Source organism: Humulus lupulus, chromosome 4 (genome assembly GCF_963169125.1).
Source record: "Humulus lupulus chromosome 4, drHumLupu1.1, whole genome shotgun sequence".
Classification (NCBI taxonomy): domain Eukaryota; kingdom Viridiplantae; phylum Streptophyta; class Magnoliopsida; order Rosales; family Cannabaceae; genus Humulus; species Humulus lupulus.
Genome location: NC_084796.1, coordinates 4953867 through 4971222, shown reverse-complemented (window position 1 = coordinate 4971222; position 17356 = coordinate 4953867). Strand labels below are relative to the sequence as shown.

At 35.5% G+C, this 17356-nt stretch overlaps 3 protein-coding genes across 7 annotated transcripts; all 3 read right to left on the bottom strand.

Annotated features, from left to right (window-relative positions):
• Positions 1-3834: 3834 nt before the first annotated feature.
• Positions 3835-8628, bottom strand: LOC133829751 (putative disease resistance RPP13-like protein 1). 3 transcript variants are annotated; one of them, XM_062259528.1, is made up of 4 exons: positions 5967-8627; positions 5044-5834; positions 4728-4814; positions 3840-4311 (listed from the first exon to the last, which is right to left on the bottom strand). In XM_062259528.1, the coding sequence occupies exons 1-2, from the start codon at positions 8314-8316 to the stop codon at positions 5071-5073; spliced, it is 3114 nt and encodes a 1037-aa protein (XP_062115512.1). In that variant the 5' UTR covers positions 8317-8627; the 3' UTR covers positions 3840-4311; positions 4728-4814; positions 5044-5070. The 3 variants fall into 3 exon arrangements, with proteins under 3 accessions (XP_062115510.1, XP_062115509.1, XP_062115512.1); XM_062259525.1 differs by having other exon boundaries at positions 3839-4311; positions 5044-8628; XM_062259526.1 differs by lacking the exon at positions 4728-4814 and having other exon boundaries at positions 3835-4311; positions 5044-8628.
• A 1235-nt stretch (positions 8629-9863) lies between these two features.
• LOC133829748 (putative disease resistance RPP13-like protein 1) lies at positions 9864-13447 on the bottom strand. The gene is made up of 3 exons (XM_062259522.1): positions 11562-13447; positions 11245-11335; positions 9864-10351 (listed from the first exon to the last, which is right to left on the bottom strand). Exons 1-2 carry the CDS (start codon positions 13445-13447, stop codon positions 11332-11334), a joined length of 1890 nt encoding a protein of 629 aa, XP_062115506.1. The 3' UTR covers positions 9864-10351; positions 11245-11331.
• Positions 13448-13548: 101 nt separating this feature from the next.
• LOC133829750 (putative disease resistance RPP13-like protein 1) lies at positions 13549-16732 on the bottom strand. 3 transcript variants are annotated; one of them, XM_062259524.1, is made up of 2 exons: positions 16299-16732; positions 13549-14872 (listed from the first exon to the last, which is right to left on the bottom strand). In XM_062259524.1, exon 2 carries the CDS (start codon positions 14800-14802, stop codon positions 13549-13551), a length of 1254 nt encoding a protein of 417 aa, XP_062115508.1. In that variant the 5' UTR covers positions 14803-14872; positions 16299-16732. The 3 variants fall into 3 exon arrangements, 2 of the variants coding, with proteins under 2 accessions (XP_062115508.1, XP_062115507.1); XM_062259523.1 differs by having other exon boundaries at positions 13549-14810; XR_009891862.1 differs by lacking the exon at positions 13549-14872 and adding an exon at positions 15951-16209.
• Positions 16733-17356: the final 624 nt, after the last annotated feature.

The window sequence follows — 17356 nt, the reverse complement described above, 5'->3', positions numbered from 1 at the left end:
GAGCACCAACCTTGCAAAACCCATGAAAATTCCCATTAGGATTTGTTTAAAATTAGCGTGTTATATGATTAGTTAACTAAAATTACCCTCTAATTATATTTTGTTTAATTATACCCATTTTTCCCCACACTTCCAAAAATGCCCTTGACCATTACCATTTTCTCTAACCTTCTCTCTCTAACCTTGTACCCCCATGACAATAACCATTATCTCCACCTTGCCAATCAATCCCAGCCTCCACGACCAGCACTCTGCCACCACAACTCCACCACGAAATCACCACACCACAACTTTGTCATTGCCATCAATAGAGTCATTGACACCATAACCTTCTACGACATTCTACAACCATGGTTCCGCCACCACAACTCCACCACGCCTCCACCACGCATCCACTATTGGTATAGTTATAGGATTAAGAATTTTTTCTTTTCCTGAGATATTGACAAGAGTTGTTTGAAGTTTGATTCATTAATGTCTTGTGTATCTTTGTGTAGAGTGTTATAAATCTTTCCTTAGTTTGCTTTTTCACGTGAAGTATGCTTAATATTTGTTTAAATTTACATGTCGAGAGCTTCAAAATGGACTGGAGTTCGGTGTAAACACAATAGGAGCTCGGCTATGTCGTGGGGAGAAGAAGATGAAAGTTAGGGATATGGCTTGAAATTGTCTATCTTTGTAGTGAATTCAGCTGATGGTATTGAGGAAGGTAAAAGATCGCTGGGTCGCTGGAGTGGTAGAGGATCGTCGGAGTCGTTAGATTCAATGACTACTTGTGAGTGTTTGAGGAGAGGAAGAGTGTTGAATGTGTGTGTGTTTGAATCGTAGAACTAGAGGGGTATAATAGGGATATTGATTAAAATAGTGGGTATTATACTAAGACTTAAAAATTGTGGGTAAAAATGTAAGGACTTACCTAAAAATGGCTACTGTGTCTATTTTGTTCTAAATTTTGGGGGCAACAAAATAGGTTGGACACGATAATGCTATGATAATTCTACATAATAAATTTATTTTACCACATTTTATAAGCTAAAAATAGTCTATTTCTTGTGTTTTAAAGTAATTTGTTGGGTTTTTTTATTTATTTGTAATCTATTAGCCTTATTTGATTTTTTTATAGATTTTTGTGTGTTTGTGGTATTTATTTTATTATAATTTATTTATTTATGAGCTTGTGTTTAATTTCTCTTGTCGTAAGTGTGGTTAATATAGAAGAAAAAGTTGAGGAAAATTATTGTTATGTTGTCATTTTTAAACAGAAGAGAAAAAGAGAGCATGAAAAGTGTGAAAGAAAGCAAAAAGTGGCATTTTTGATAGAACGTAGTGGCATTTATGAAAGTACACTACAGTTGGGCCCTCTCCAGCCCACAGCTATTCCAAGCATCTTCCAAAGCTGCCAAGCCCAAAATGCACTTGGGCCCACGACTAACCTACAGAAAAGGTGAGAATCAAAGAAAAATGGTATTTTTGAAACTCAGAAATCAAGAGCCAAACACACTACTAGCCCAAGTGCGCACCAACCTTGTAACACCCATGAACATTCCCATTGGGATTTGTTGAAAATTAGCCTGTTATATGATTAGTTAACTAAAATTACCCTCTAATTATATTTTGTTTAATTATACCCATTTTTCCCCACACTTCCAAAAATGCCCTTGACCATTACCATTTTCTCTAACCTTCTCTCTCTAACCTTGTACCCCCATGACAATAACCATTATCTCCACCTTGCCAATCAATCCCAGCCTCCACGACCAGCACTCTGCCACCACAACTCCACCACGAAATCACCACACCACAACTTTGTCATTGCCATCAATAGAGTCATTGACACCATAACCTTCTACGACATTCTACAACCATGGTTCCGCCACCACAACTCCACCACGCCTCCACCACGCATCCACTATTGGTATAGTTATAGGATTAAGAATTTTTTCTTTTCCTGAGATATTGACAAGAGTTGTTTGAAGTTTGATTCATTAATGTCTTGTGTATCTTTGTGTAGAGTGTTATAAATCTTTCATTAGTTTGCTTTTTCACGTGAAGTATGCTTAATATTTGTTTAAATTTACATGTCGAGAGCTTCAAAATGGACTGGAGTTCGGTGTAAACACAATAGGAGCTCGGCTATGTCGTGGGGAGAAGAAGATGCAAGTTAGGGATATGGCTTGAAATTGTCTATCTTTGTAGTGAATGCAGCTGATGGTATTGAGGAAGGTAAAAGATCGCTGGGTCGCTGGAGTGGTAGAGGATCGTCGGAGTCGTTAGATTCAATGACTACTTGTGAGTGTTTGAGGAGAGGAAGAGTGTTGAATGTGTGTGTGTTTGAATCGTAGAACTAGAGGAGTATAATAGGGATATTGATTAAAATAGTGGGTATTATACTAAGACTTAAAAATTGTGGGTAAAAATGTAAGGACTTACCTAAAAATGGCTACTGTGTCTATTTTGTTCTAAATTTTGGGGGCAACAAAATAGGTTGGACACGATAATGCTATGATAATTCTACATAATAAATTTATTTTACCACATTTTATAAGCTAAAAATAGTCTATTTCTTGTGTTTTAAAGTTATTTGTTGGGTTTTTTTTTTATTTATTTGTAATTTATTAGCCTTATTTGATATTTTTTTTTATAGTTTTTTGTGTGTTTGTGGTATTTATTTTATTATAATTTATTTATTTATGAGCTTGTGTTTAATTTCTCTTGTCGTAAGTGTGTTTAATATAGAAGAAAAAGTTGAGGAAAATTATTGTTATGTTGTCATTTTCAAAGAGAAGAGAAAAAGAGAGAACGAAAAGTGTGAAAGAAAGCAAAAAGTGGCATTTTTGATAGAACGTAGTGGCATTTATGAAATTACACTACAATTGGGCCCTCTCCAGCCCACAGCTATTCCAAGCAGCTTCCAAAGGTGCCAAGCCCAAAATGCACTTAGGCCCATGACTCACCTGCAGAAAAGGTGAGAATCAAAGAAAAATGGTATTTTTGAAACCCAGAAATCAAGAGCCTAACACACTACCAGCCCAAGTGATCACCAACCTTGCAAAACCCATGAACATTCCCATTGGGATTTGTTTAAAATTAGCGTGTTATATGATTAGTTAACTAAAATTACCCTCTAATTATATTTTGTTTAATTTTACCCATTTTTTCCCTACACTTCCGAAAATGCTGTTGACCATTACCATTTTCTCTAACCTTCTCTCTCTAACCTTGTACCCCACCACAATAACCATTCTCTCAACCTTGCCAATCAATCCCAGCCTCCACGACCAGCACTCTGCCACCACAACTCCACCACGAAACCACCACACCACAATGCCATCACAACTTTGTCAGTGCCATCAATAGAGTCATTGACACCATAACCTTCTACGACGTTCTACAACCATGGTTCCACCACCACAACTCCACCACGAAGCCACCACGCATCCACTATTGGTATAGTTATAGGATTAAGAATTTTTTTTACTGAGATATCTCAGTAAAAAAAAAATTGTTGTAAGCTTGTATTTTTCTTGTATTTGAATTATCAGCCTTATAGTGGATTTAGCATAGCAAAGCCAGCAAGCTGGACGTAGGGGACACATTGTCCTTGAACCAGGATAAATCTTGGTGTGTTGTTTACTGTTTTATTGCTTTACTGGTGTGTTGTTTACGCTATGAATCTGATGCCATAGCATCCAAAAATTATCCATATAAAACCACAATTGTGGCTTTCTAATCAACATAACCTGATAATAAACAACCATGGTGAGCCAAATTTGAAAATTTTGTATCTTATGGTTGAATTTTAACAAATGATAAACGTGACATTATGCAATTGAACAAAACAGAGTAAAAATTGATCCTAGAATCTACTCATATCTCTGGTTCAATACATATTTCAGTGGTTTTCCAAGTTTGTCACTTTCACATCTCTTTGGCTTTTGGTGGCAATGTCAAAATCAAAATCTGTTTAAAGGAAACTTGTTTATAAGAAAATGTACTAAAACGATGGTCAAGCTATATATATATATATATATATATATTAAACCATGATTCAAGAGGAGATGCTTTTTTGTGTTTCACAACCACAGATTCTTCTTTTGGCCATGAGATTATAATTCCTTCAACAAGTTGAATGGTTTAAACTAAATAAAAAGAAGCTGACATCAATATCTCAAAAAGATTTCAGATCAATGTTATACGTACAGATACAAGATCCCCTTATTCCTGTATTGGCCTTCATGAGTTTTAAAGCTTCACTTCTCAAGCAAAGGCAATCAAAGTGAAAACATAACTTATTTATCACAATAGTTCTACCTGAAACAGAGGATAATGTTTAGATTAATTGCAAGACCAATTTATACACACCCAATATGTATTGTTCAGACAAAAGTATACCAAGACTAACTTAAGAATAACTAAGCTATGTAAACAAACATACACCAAACCTTAAACAATCAGCAACACACATCAGATCAGAGGCAAATAGAGCAAAAAAATAACTAAATAAATTAGACAAGATGAATTATACTGGGTTAGGCCAATAAAGAATAAAGACCCTACATCCAGTGTAGAAAGGCTTCAGCAAAGTTGATCATTCTAAACAAAATTGTATCAAAAAAGTGGAAACCTACATAAACATAATTGAGCATTCAATCTATTTAACTTCATATCTTTCCTATTATAAAGCTCTAACATTTATTTTTTAAAAGAAAAACTCAAAATGAACTTACGTGGCCACAAAGATACTCCACCAAATCATCAACTTTACAACCATTCGATATAGTTCATTCCTTCAACTCATCCGACCCATTGATCATCTGGTTAGTACAAGAAATTGTTTATTATTTTCATTAATACAGAACAAATAAATGTTTATGTCTTTAGTATAGTTTGAAAATTAAAACTGAATACACACACTGCAATTTTTCTATATAACTTTTAGAATTAAAATAAGAAGTATAACTAAATTTGGTTTTGCAATTCGTTGACATTGAGTTAATAGCAATTGGTACCATAAAATAAATGTGTAAAAAGAAGAGAACGTACCTGAATACATATAGATCACTGCATGATTTAATTGACAAGTTTATCATCCAATTTCACTTGTGTGATGTGTTGAATCTTAGGCCAATCTTCTCCTCCTTTTTCACATCGTTGATTTAGCAAAGGACATCCCTTGATATGTAATTCGGTAAGAGAAGTAGGCAGCTCTTCTTCTGGCAAGCACCGGAGACTTTTACAGTATGTAATTTCCACGGACGTAAGGGATGTTAGTTGTTGAAAAGCCTTTCCATTTAGGGTCTCAAGTTTGCTAGAATTTCCGATAAAAATTGTCTTAAGAGTGATCGGAAGGAGCCCTTCGTCGGGAAACGAATCATCTTCCCATCCTGTGATTTCTATGTATTCCAAACATGAGAGTTTCTGTAGATCCCATTTAATACGATTCTCAAAAAGCACTTTTGTGTTCCATAGAGAAAGTTGCTCTAGTTTGGAGTGTGATCCCCAATCTAGAAGTGACTCCAACACAGGACAATTCGATATAAATACTCGATGAAGAAAGGGTGGGGCTGTGACAGTCTGTTGAGTTCTCGGAATCGAATCCTTCATTTCTTCACAATTAAAGATATCGAGTCTTTCTAATGATGGAAGATAACTGGGTAAGCCAACATTAAGCTTGGGACATTTATACAGTGAAACTTCTTTTAGAAGAGGGAACACTTGACCTTCTTGAAGAATTGCTTCGGTACCAAATGACCATTCTTTCCACATCAACATATTCGAAATATGTAATCTTTGTAAACAAGTGAATAGAGGACCACTGCTATCAGTCTCATCACCTATTGAATACACACTATCACATCTATCAATTCTGAGATATTTGAGAGAAGCTAGTTGTCCAAGTGGTGGTAAATAACAACAGCTTTTACAATCTTTCAAAGTAATTGATACTAAGTTAGAAAATGCATCACCTGCAATCCAGTTCGAGAATGTTGTACCTCTATAACTTTCAATCTCCAGACTCTCCAAGCTTGTATGTGGTCGAAGGGCATCAAGCACATCTAATTCTTTTTGCGAACTATCAGCATCAACAGCATCATCGCTCCAGCTCAAAGTTAGTTCTGTAAGATCCTTCTTATCCTTTAAATTAGCCTTTGAAGCCTCTGTCGCATCATTAATATTTTCCAAACCCAAAATGCAAAGGCTTCCACTTAGATGTTCAAGCTCTGCTAAATCTGTAATTTTGAACACATCATCCTTATGTTTGTCACTCAATACTACCTTTGGTAAGAGTTTCAAGTATTTCATTTGACTAATTCCTTGTGGCATCTCTTTCAAAGGCACACGAGTAATATCTAAGTAACGCAAGTTGATCAGTCTTCCCATATTCCTTGGAAATTGAGAAAGCTTTCCACAGCCTCTCAACAATAAAGTTTGTAAATGGTACAAACTACAAACTGACTCATGTAACTCTTCAATTTGAGTAACAGACAAGTCCAAATACCTTAAATGTATTAGGCTACCAATTAAATCTGGCAACTCCTTGATAGAAGATTCACTTAAAGAAAGCACTCTTAAACAGCTTCCCTTTGTAAGCAATATATTGTACGGGGCTAAATATTTTGGTCCACCTAGAAGCTGCAATGGTAATGCTAGAAAGGTACGCAAAGAAATAGCCTTACTCAAACCCTTAAGTTTGTCGAGGTCGTAAGAACTTTTCCTATATGACAGATGACGAATCTTTGTTGGAAGGCTATGCATATCACTACTCAAATCCAACCTGAAGCAAAAATCATCTGATACAAGCATGGCTAAATCATGTACGAGATCATGCATTTGGAGAAAGGATGCATTCTTACTCGAACATTGAAAGAATGACCTTGATAAGAGATCTTCAAGGTATTCCTTTCCAAATTCCTCCATCTTTTTACTTTTTGAATCCATTGGCAAAAACCCTTCAGCCATCCATAATAAAATCAATCTGTCTCTTTCAAATTCATAATCTTTGGGAAATATGGAACAATAAGCAAAACATTGTTTGAGATGTGTAGGTAAGTGACGATAGCTCAACCATAAAGCTGGAAGAATGGAGCCCTCTTTCTTGTACAATTCCTCCCATGTGTCACTGCCAAGTATGTCTTCCCATTTTTTAGGATTTTGTTCACAGCGCAGTAATCCACCAAGAGACTTTATTGCTAAAGGAAGGCCTTTGCACTTCTCCACTATTTTTCTACCAAGTGCTTGCAGATCTATGTTGCTATTCTGGTCAAAATTATTTCCAAAAGCATGTTTTACAAATAACTGCCAACAATCTTCATTCAACAAAGTTTGTAGATGATGAACCTGTCCAGTGGCCATGGTAGACGCGACAATTGTGCTTCGAGTAGTCACAAGAATTTTACTTCCATTTGCTCCAGACTCAAAAGAACTCTTCAGTGTGTCCCACAAAGAATAAGACTCGTTCCAAACATCATCATGAACAAAGAGAAATTTCTTCCCCCTCAATGCTTCCTTCAATTTCCTTCGAAGTTCGTCGAAGCTTTCAGTACCACATTTGTTGGTGGTGACCCCCTCAAAGATCTCCTTTGTTATCTTGAAAATATCAAACTCATCCGACACAGTAATCCATACTCTTAGCTCAAAATACTTTTGTACTCTATCATCGTCATAAACAACTTGAGCAAGAGTGGTTTTGCCAAGACCACCCATCCCAACAATCGGGATAACAGAAATGTTACTGCCACTATCAACATCATCTTTCAGCAACTGATCAACAATGATTTTTTTCTCAGTATCCCTCCCATAAACATCAGCATGTTCTACCAAAGGAACTGGTGGCCTTGGCGAAGGTTTGTTCTGAGCACCTTCTCTCAGGCCAAGAGCATCTTTTTGATCAACAAGGATCTTTAGTTTACGAAGGATCTCCATGGAATCAAGCTTAACAGTTTTATCAAATGTGGACAGAAAGGGTGTCATAAATTTCATGAGTACCTTGCTGGCACTGCTGCTGCTAGATTGATCATCTTCAAGCTTGGATCGCAGAGCTTCATAGTCAATCCTGTCCACCAAGTCATCAGCCTGATAGATCACATCTTGAAGCTCGATAAGCCACATCCTGACCTCCTGGTTTCGAAGTTGCTTCTCCTCAGCATCGTTGAGCAGTGCATGAGCTGACCACAACATGGTCTTCAACTCGTATAGCTGGTCTAGAATCAGCTTCTTCCCCTGGAACAGCTGGGGTATCTCCTCAGAGCCCAATCGTTCAAACAAAACCTGAAGTGAAGCAGAAAGCAAAGCACCAGCTACCAGTTCGGCTGCCATGATCAAAACCTGAAGTGAAGGACAAAAAGTAGTGAAGGAACAAAGGCTAGAACACTCCTTGCTACTCAGATCAAGAAAGCAATAATAGAAGGAAGCGAAGTTGGTGAAGTCTAGTACAATGAACTCCTATGTTGACTAGTGAGACCTCTTTTCTTTTCTTTTATCTTTTTTTTTTTTTTGATTTGTGGTTGGATTTTCTATGCCTGAATCACGCGTAATGATGTGAAAGAGACAATGGTCATGAAAATAATAATGATATTCTGAGTTGTGGAAATGAAATAAATATGAAACTGTAATAAGATTCCAATTAATACGTGAGCAAAATACATAGTTAATGTAACTTCTACATAATTCTTCTGCCACCTATCATACATTTTTTTTTGAGTACACGTGTCTTTCTTGTTATCAGTCTATAATTTTAACATTTTTCGAATTTAGTAAATATGCAATCATAATATGGCTATTGCTACTTGAATACATTAATAAATAAATAAATAAATAAACAAAATTCAGATTTGTAGAACTTAAAAATAAATTGTTTTCTTTTCTGAACTAACAGTAAATTTCCAACATTTGATAATCAAATCTAAACCGAATTCTTCTAAAAATGTTAATGTAATCACAAAAATATATAAGAACTACATCTTCAAATATGGAAATGAAATAAATATTTTAATGTAAGAATGGAGAGATATATGGCGCAATTTTTATTGTATTTTTTTAGAAAAAAAAGGTTCATTGCTTAATTTGTGTCAAGAATAGAGGGTAGTTCAAATGAGAACAGTAGTATATATTTATATTGTTAAGAGTTATTATCTTAAGGTTATTTTAGTCTTTTATGTTATTTTATTATATTTTGACTTTTATAAGGCTTGGTCGATTATTTTATTGTAAGAGAACATTTGTTCTTTTTTTGCAATATACTTAGCTCTTCTCTTTGCTTTCTCTTTGAGTTTCTATAAATTGTGTAATTTTTGCGTAATTATCATATTTTATATTATATTTGTTGAAAAGAACGAGCACACACATGAAGAATTAGCTGAGCATATGAATGCAAAGCATGACAGTACCAAATGACAGCTGCAGAGTCATTTTTCTGTTTTGTATTTTTGTCTCTGTTATGATTTGGCAATGATTGTATATCATTGTTTGTCCTTGTAAAGGACAGTTTGTTACACCTTTATTAGAATATTCATTATTCTATATTTATGTATACTCTGCTCTTTTGTTTATTGAGCTGGAAAATCAATACAAAAAGTCTCAGTATATTCATCAGTAATTCCTTAGTCTATATTTCAAACTAATTTGCACCCAAAATGTGACAAGTTGAAGCCAAATGAATTATGGCCATTCCACCATCAACAGGGCAGTTCATGGTTAGTATAGGCATTTTAGGTATAGTGTCTCTTTGAGAATTCATGGCGTTTTAGCTGAAGAGGGAAATTAAACCAAATAAACAAAACGTGAAAATAATTTTTGAGGGTGATGGTCCTTATTAAACCAGCTTGAATCACCAATAGCAATCTCAAATGGGCCTTCATTGAAGTTTAAAAACAAATCTCAGTGCCAAATATTTTTAAGTCAGTGAGGTGTCACATATATAAGAATTTCCAAGTATAGAAAAATAGAGCAAACAATGAAAGTACATTTCATCCACAAAAAGAAGAAAATAAACTAAGGCATTAATTCACACCACTCTTCAAGTTCATTAAAAACAGAAGCAGCTGCCCATTTGATGACATTGAGGGCAGCAAAGCGACTGAAGATTCGAGCAATCTTCCACAATGCAAGATGAAATATTCCAAAGCAGGACGGGGGAAGTAGATAGTTTAGAGTCACTTTCAAAGAAGAAGTAGCAGACTCCAAGTACACTTGAGCATCTCATTAGTTTTGCCATTTTGATTAATCTCCTAATCATTTCGTGGAATTGTGTCATTGGAGCACCGTTTTCAGTTCAACACTCTTGAATCTGATGCCATAACATCTTAAAATTATCCATATAAAACCACAAGTGTGGCTTTCTTACAACCACAACCTGATAATGAACAACCATGGTGAGCCAAACTTGAAACGTTTGTATATAAATTTCACCACTTATGGTTGAATTTTTAACAAACAATAAACATGACAGTATGGAATGGAAAAAAAAGAGTAAACATTTATCCTAGAATCTAGTCATGCCTCTGGTTCAATACAAAAATATATATCAAAAAGATTATATGTTGAAGTATGAACTCAAGTTTCCGTATTATCATGCATACCATCTGTAAGGAATATGGTGATTCAAAGATTAAGGTTACAGGTCAGCAAAATCAGCTGTGATGTGGAGTTGTTTGATTGGAGAATCATAGTGTAGGCAGGTGGTTTCATGCTGGAATCCTCTTTGGAAAAATGATTGGCTGATCTGGAAAGTTTTGTACGGCACAGTAGTGGCAAGGACAAAACAGTTTGTTAGAAGATTTTATTCTATCTTTTTGCACGGGGCACAAAAAAATAGAAGAGAGGAGAAAAATTGAGTGAAATTTTTCTGTAAGATGAGAGAGTGAGCTAAAAAGAAAGAAGCAAAACCCCATTGTTGTAAGCTTGTATTTTTCTTGTATGACAGCTTCTGTCAAACTCTCTTGTATTTGAATTATCAGCCTTATAGTGGATTTAGCATAGCAAAGCCAGCAAGCTGGACGTAGGGGACACATTGTCCTTGAACCAGGATAAATCTTGGTGTGTTGTTTACTGTTTTATTGCTTTACTGGTGTGTTGCTTTACTGGTTTGTTCTTTACTGTTTTAATGGCTGGTTTTTTGTTCTTGTTTGTCTGTATACCGAAGCCTCTGTTTGTGCATAACACCATCATAAGCAGCCATTAAAATCTCCAAATGACATAAAGCTCCAACATTTATTTTTTTAAAAGAAAAACTCAAAATGAACTTACGTGGCACAAAGATACTCCGCCAAATCATCAAATTTACAACCATTCGATATACAGTAGTCCATTCCTTCAACTCATCCGACCCATTGATCATCTGATTAGTACAAGAAATGGTTCATTTTTTCATTAATACAGAACAAATAAATATATCTGTTTTCAGGATAGTTTTGAAAATTAAAACTGAAAACACACATTGCAATATTTTTGTATAATTTTTAAAAATTAAAAGAATAAGTAAAGCCAAATTTGGTTTTTCAATTCATTGTTGCGTTGACATTGAGTTAATAGTAAAATAAATATGTAAAAAGAAGAAAACGTACTTGACAGATAGATTTGTGATGTGTTGAATCTTAGGCCAATCTTCTCCTCCTTTTTCACATCGTTGATTTAGCAAAGGACATCCACTGATTGATAAATCAGTAAGAGAGGTAGGTAGCCCTTCTTCTGGCAAGCACCGGAGGCTTTTACAGCTTCTAATCGATAAATCAGTAAGGGATGTTAGTTGTTCAAAAGCCTTTCCATTTAGGGTCTCAAGTTTGCTAGAATCTCCGATCACAATTGTCTCAAGAGTGATCGGAAGGAGCCCTTCGTCGGGAAAGGAATCATCTTCCCATCCTTGGATCCTTATGTGTTCCAAACATGAGAGTTTCTGTAGATCCCATTTAATACGATTCTCAAAAAGCACTTTTGTGTTCGATAGAGAAAGTTCCTTTACTTTGGAGTGTGATCCCCAATCTAGAAGTGACTCCAACACAGGACAGTTCCATATAAATACTTCATTTGTGTTCCATAGATGAAGAAAGGGTGGGGCTGTGACAGTCTGTTGAGTTCTCGGAAGCAAATACTCCACTTCTTCACAATCACCGATACTGAGTCTTTCTAATGATGGAAGATATCCGGGTAAGCCAACATTAAGCTTGGGACAATTCCTCAGCCAAACTCGTTTTAGAAGAGGGAACACTTGACCTTCTTGAAGAAAAGCTTCGGTACCAAATGACCATTCTTTCCACATCAACATATTCGAAATACGTAAACTTTCTAAACAAGTGAATAGAGGACAACTGCTATCGATCCCATCACCTATTGAATACACACTATCACATCCATCAATTCTGAGATCTTTGAGAGAAGCTAGTTGTCCAAGTGGTGGTAAATAACAGCAGCTTTTACAATTTAGCAAAGTAATCGATACTAAATTAGAAAATGCATCATCTGCAATCCAGTTCGAGAATGTTGTACCTCTATATCTTTCAATCTTCAGACTCTTCAAGCTTGTATGTGGTCGAAGGGCGTCAAGCACATCTAATTCTTTTTGCGAACTATCAGCATCAGCAGCACCATAACTCCAGCTCAAAGTTAGTGCTGTAAGGTCCTTCTTATCCTTTAAATTAGCCTTTGAAGCCTCCGTCGCATCATTAATATTTTCCAAACCCAAAATGCAAAGGCTTCCACTTAGATGTTCAAGCTCTGCTAAATCTGTAATTTTGAACACATCATCCTTATTTTTGTCACTCAATAATACCCTTGGTAAGAATTGCAAGTATTTCATCTGGCTGATTCCTTGCGGCATCTCTTTCAAAGGTACCCATGTAATATCTAAGTAACGCAAATTGATCAGTCTTCCCATATTCCTTGGTAATTGAGAAAGCTTTGTACAGCACGACAATAATAAAGTTTGTAAATGGTACAAACTACAAGCTGACTCGTGCAACTCTTCAATTTCAGTACCAGACAAGTCCAAATACCTTAAATGTATTAGACTACCAATTGAATCCGGCAACTCCTTGATAGAAGATTGACTTAAAGAAAGCACTCTTAAACAGCTTCCCTTTGTAAGCAATATATTGTACGGGACTAAATAGTTTCGAAATCGAATCTGCATTGGTAATGCTAGAAAGGTACGCAAAGAAATAGCCTTACTCAAACCCTTAAGGTTGTCGAGGTCGTAAGAGCTTTTCCTATATGACAGATGACGAATCTTTGTTGGAAGGCTATGCACATCACTACTCAAATCCAACCTAAAGCAAAAATCATCTGATACAAGCATGGCTAAATCATGCACGAGGTCATGCATTTGGAGAAATGATGCATTCTTATTACTCGAACATTGAAAGAATGACCTTGATAAGAGATCTTCAAGGTATTCCTTTCCAAATTCCTCCATCTTTTTACTTTTTGAATCCATTGGCAAAAACCCTTCAGCCATCCATAATAAAATCAATTTTTCTCTTCCAAATTCATAGTCTTTGGGAAATATGGAACAATAAGCAAAACATTGTTTGAGATGTGTAGGTAAGTGACGATAGCTCAACCATAAAGCTGGAAGAATGGAGCCCTCTTTCTTGTACAATTCCTCCCATGTGTCACTGCCAAGTATGTCTTCCCATTTTTAGGATTTTGTTCACAGCGCTGTAATCCACCAAGAGACTTTATTGCTAAAGGAAGACCTTTGCACTTCTCCACTATTTTTCTACCAAGTGCTTGCAGATCTCTGTTGCTATTCTGGTCAAAATTATTTCCAAAAGCATGTTTGACAAATAACTGCCAACAATCTTCATTCAACAAAGTTTGTAGATGATGAACCTGACCAGTGGCCATGGTAGACGCGACAATTGTGCTTCGAGTAGTCACAAGAATTTTACTTCCATTTGCTCCAGACTCAAAAGAACTCTTCAGTGTGCCCCACAAAGAATAAGACTCGTTCCAAACATCATCATGAACAAAGAGAAGTTTCTTCCCCCTCAATGCTTCCTTCAATTTCGTTCGAAGTTCGTCGATGTTTTCAAAACCACATTTGTCGTTGGTGACCCCCTCAAAGATCTCTTTTGTTATCTTGAAAATATCAAACTCATCTGACACAGTAATCCATACTCTTCGCTCAAAATACTTTTGTACTCTATCATCGTCATAAACAACTCGAGCAAGAGTGGTTTTGCCAAGACCACCCATCCCAACAATCGGGATAACAGAAATGTTACTGCCACTATCAACATCATCTTTCAGCAACAGATCAACAATGATTTTTTTCTCAGTATCCCTCCCATAAACATGAGCATGTTCTACCAAAGGAGCTGGTGGCCTTGGCGAAGGTTTGTTCTGTGCACCTTCTCTCAGGCCAAGAGCATCTTTTTGAACAACAAGGATCTTTAGCTTACGAAGGATCTCCATGGAATCAAGCTTAACAGTTTTATCAAATGTGGACAGAAAGGGTGGCATAAATTTCATGAGTACCTTGCTGGCACTGCTGCTGCTAGATTGATCATCTTCAAGCTTGGATCGCAGAGCTTCATAGTCAATCCTGTCCACCAAGTCATCAGCCTGATAGATCACATCTTGAAGCTCGATAAGCCACATCCTGACCTCCTGGTTTCGAAGTTGCTTCTCCTCAGCATCGTTGAGCAGTGCATGAGCTGACCACAACATGGTCTTCAACTCGTATAGCTGGTCTAGAATCAGCTTCTTCCCCTGGAACAGCTGGGGTATCTCCTCAGAGCCCAATCGTTCAAACAAAACCTGAAGTGAAGCAGAAAGCAAAGCACCAGCTACCAGTTCGGCTGCCATGATCAAACCTGAAGTGAAGGACAAAAAGTAGTGAAGGAACAAAGGCTAGAACACTCTTTACTTCTCAGATCTAGAATGCAACAATAGAAGAAAGCGAAGTTAGTGTAGTCTGGTACAATGAACTCTTCTAATGACTAGTGAGACCAGTTTTTCTTTATTTGTTATTTTATTTGTGGTTGGAGTTTCTAAGCTGAATCACGTGTAATAATAGAAAAGAGACAATGGTGACCGTTGGCCACAGTTTTCTCTAAACGAGAAATTGTTTAATGTTTTTTCTTGCTTTTTAATATAATATTTAAGGAGCCATGTTAGTGGACAACATTGTTTAAGTTTGGTCGGTTACTTTTAAGAAAATAAGAATGATATTCTGAGTTATGGAAATGAAATAAATATAAAACTGATATAATATTCCAATTAATACGTGAGAAAAATACAAAATCATGAGCTAGCCTTCTTTTAATTAAAAAACATAGTTCTAACTTCTACATAATTCTTCTGCTACCTATCCTACATTTATTTTTTTTGAGTACACGTGTCTTGCTTGTTATCAGTCTATAATTTTCACATTTTTCTAATTTCGTAAATATGCAATTATAATATGGCGATTACTACTTGAATGCAATAATAAGTAAATAAACAAAACTAGCCTTCTTTTAATTAGAAAAACAGAGTTCTTCATAAAAAAATTTATAGGTAGAACTATGAAGAAAAAAAGTTCATTGCTTAATTTGTGGCAATAAGAATCAGAATGGACAGTATAGTTCAAATGAGAGTAATAGATATGCATGTATATTAAATTTGCACCCAAAATTGACTACATAAAACCAAATAAGTTATTAACTTTCTACCATTTGCTGTTAAAATAATCCAAATTAACGAGACTCATGTTCATCTCTTGTTGGTCTTGACTGTAAATACACATGTTATGTCAAATGTTAATTAGAACAAGTATTGCTACTTTTATATGATATGGTGTTCTCAAAGTGAGAACCTGAGAGAGCTTTCAATGTACACAATAGATGATTTATTTAATATCGATACATGTTAGCTCAAGAGTCAAGAGGGAACAAGTCATTTTGTGTTTATGTGCTCGTATAAAGGGGATTCTGTTTCATGTCAAATTAGTACTGGTGGCTGATTGGATCTAGTTCAGTGAGAACCAAATGAGCTGATATAGTCAGGCAGAAACATAAACAAGACTTGAAAGTATCAATGCATCAAAACAATACAGAGCCAAATTATATTGAAAATTCTCTATAGCTCCAAATCTCAATTAATGTCCCTTGATCATTTGTGAGGAACACATTAGAACTTCAATGATAGAGATATAGAGCAAATAAACAAAGAGGCATCTGCACCATTCTTCAACTTCATCAATGTTGTATAAATCCACTCATAAGCTATTGACTGTTATTCAAAACAGAAATCAGTTACATATCTCAGCCTCTTAATTCTACTACTTCTAACCACCAAGAAACAAAGTTTTAAAACCTCACCTATAAATATCTGGGTCATTTCTCTCGTGAAGCCAAGCTGACAAGAAAAATTCCAGAGCTCCCAAAGTGTTGTGTAGATCCCAGAAAGAGAGAAGAAAATCAGAGAGTGTGTTAGTGAGAGAAACTGTATACAGAAAAGAAAGAGCAGAGAGAGGAAAGGATTTTGTAAAGAGAAGAGGTTTACCAGTCTCGCTTTGACTCGGATTCCTCCATTGTTGTATCAGATTCTTCATATAGTGGAAAGACTGAGCAATCCTCTGTTATGCAACAACAACACCAGAATACACAAAACCCAGAAAATACTCCAACACAGCTCTTACACAAAACCAGAAAACAGAACAAGAACACACTCTTACGTGGTTCAACTAGAATTGATTAGATTCTGGTATAGTCCACGGGGATAACAGCTCTCACTTAATTTATTACTCTGAAAAAGTTTCTGAATGTTACATCTCAAATAAAGGAACAAGAGACCTATTTATAGGACACAGGTTCAAGCTCACGTGTACAAGAAAATTAACTACTGAATTGTTCAAGACAAGAAATTTGACCAAGATAGTAGGATAAGAGTAAATGTACAGCAAGATTATTAGTCACCATATACAACATATCTCTACCTTGACTAAAATATCTTAAAATCCTATAATTGACATTTTTATAGAAATATCTTTTTTCTTAAAAAGATAAATTGGTTGATTTAATTGTTTCCTTTTATTATAATTTTTGGAAATATTTGTTTTCCTTTTATTATAATTTTTGGAAATATTTGTTTTTCCTTTATTATATTTTTCGAATTTGTTTGGAAATATTTGGTTTCCTTTATTCCAATTTTCGGAAGTCCTCTTTCCTTTTATGTGATTTTTGGTCAATAATATGCTTCCTTATTTAGCATATATTGTCTCATTTTGTTTATAAAGGAAACAAAGTTTATTACAAATATTCGGTACTTACCCAAAGTTATTTTTGGATTATTTGCTGATATATTTTCGTGCAGCTCAAGGATTGCAATCAGGAAACTGGTTCTTAATGTCATTAATTATTGTTTCCTTTTTGAGCTT

Bases quoted from the DNA above. Each gene is read 5' to 3' on its own strand.
- LOC133829748 (XM_062259522.1), bottom strand. From the start codon at position 13,447: ATGGCTGAAGGGTTTTTGCCAATGGATTCAAAAAGTAAAAAGATGGAG.
- LOC133829751 (XM_062259526.1), bottom strand. From the start codon at position 8,316: ATGGCAGCCGAACTGGTAGCTGGTGCTTTGCTTTCTGCTTCACTTCAG.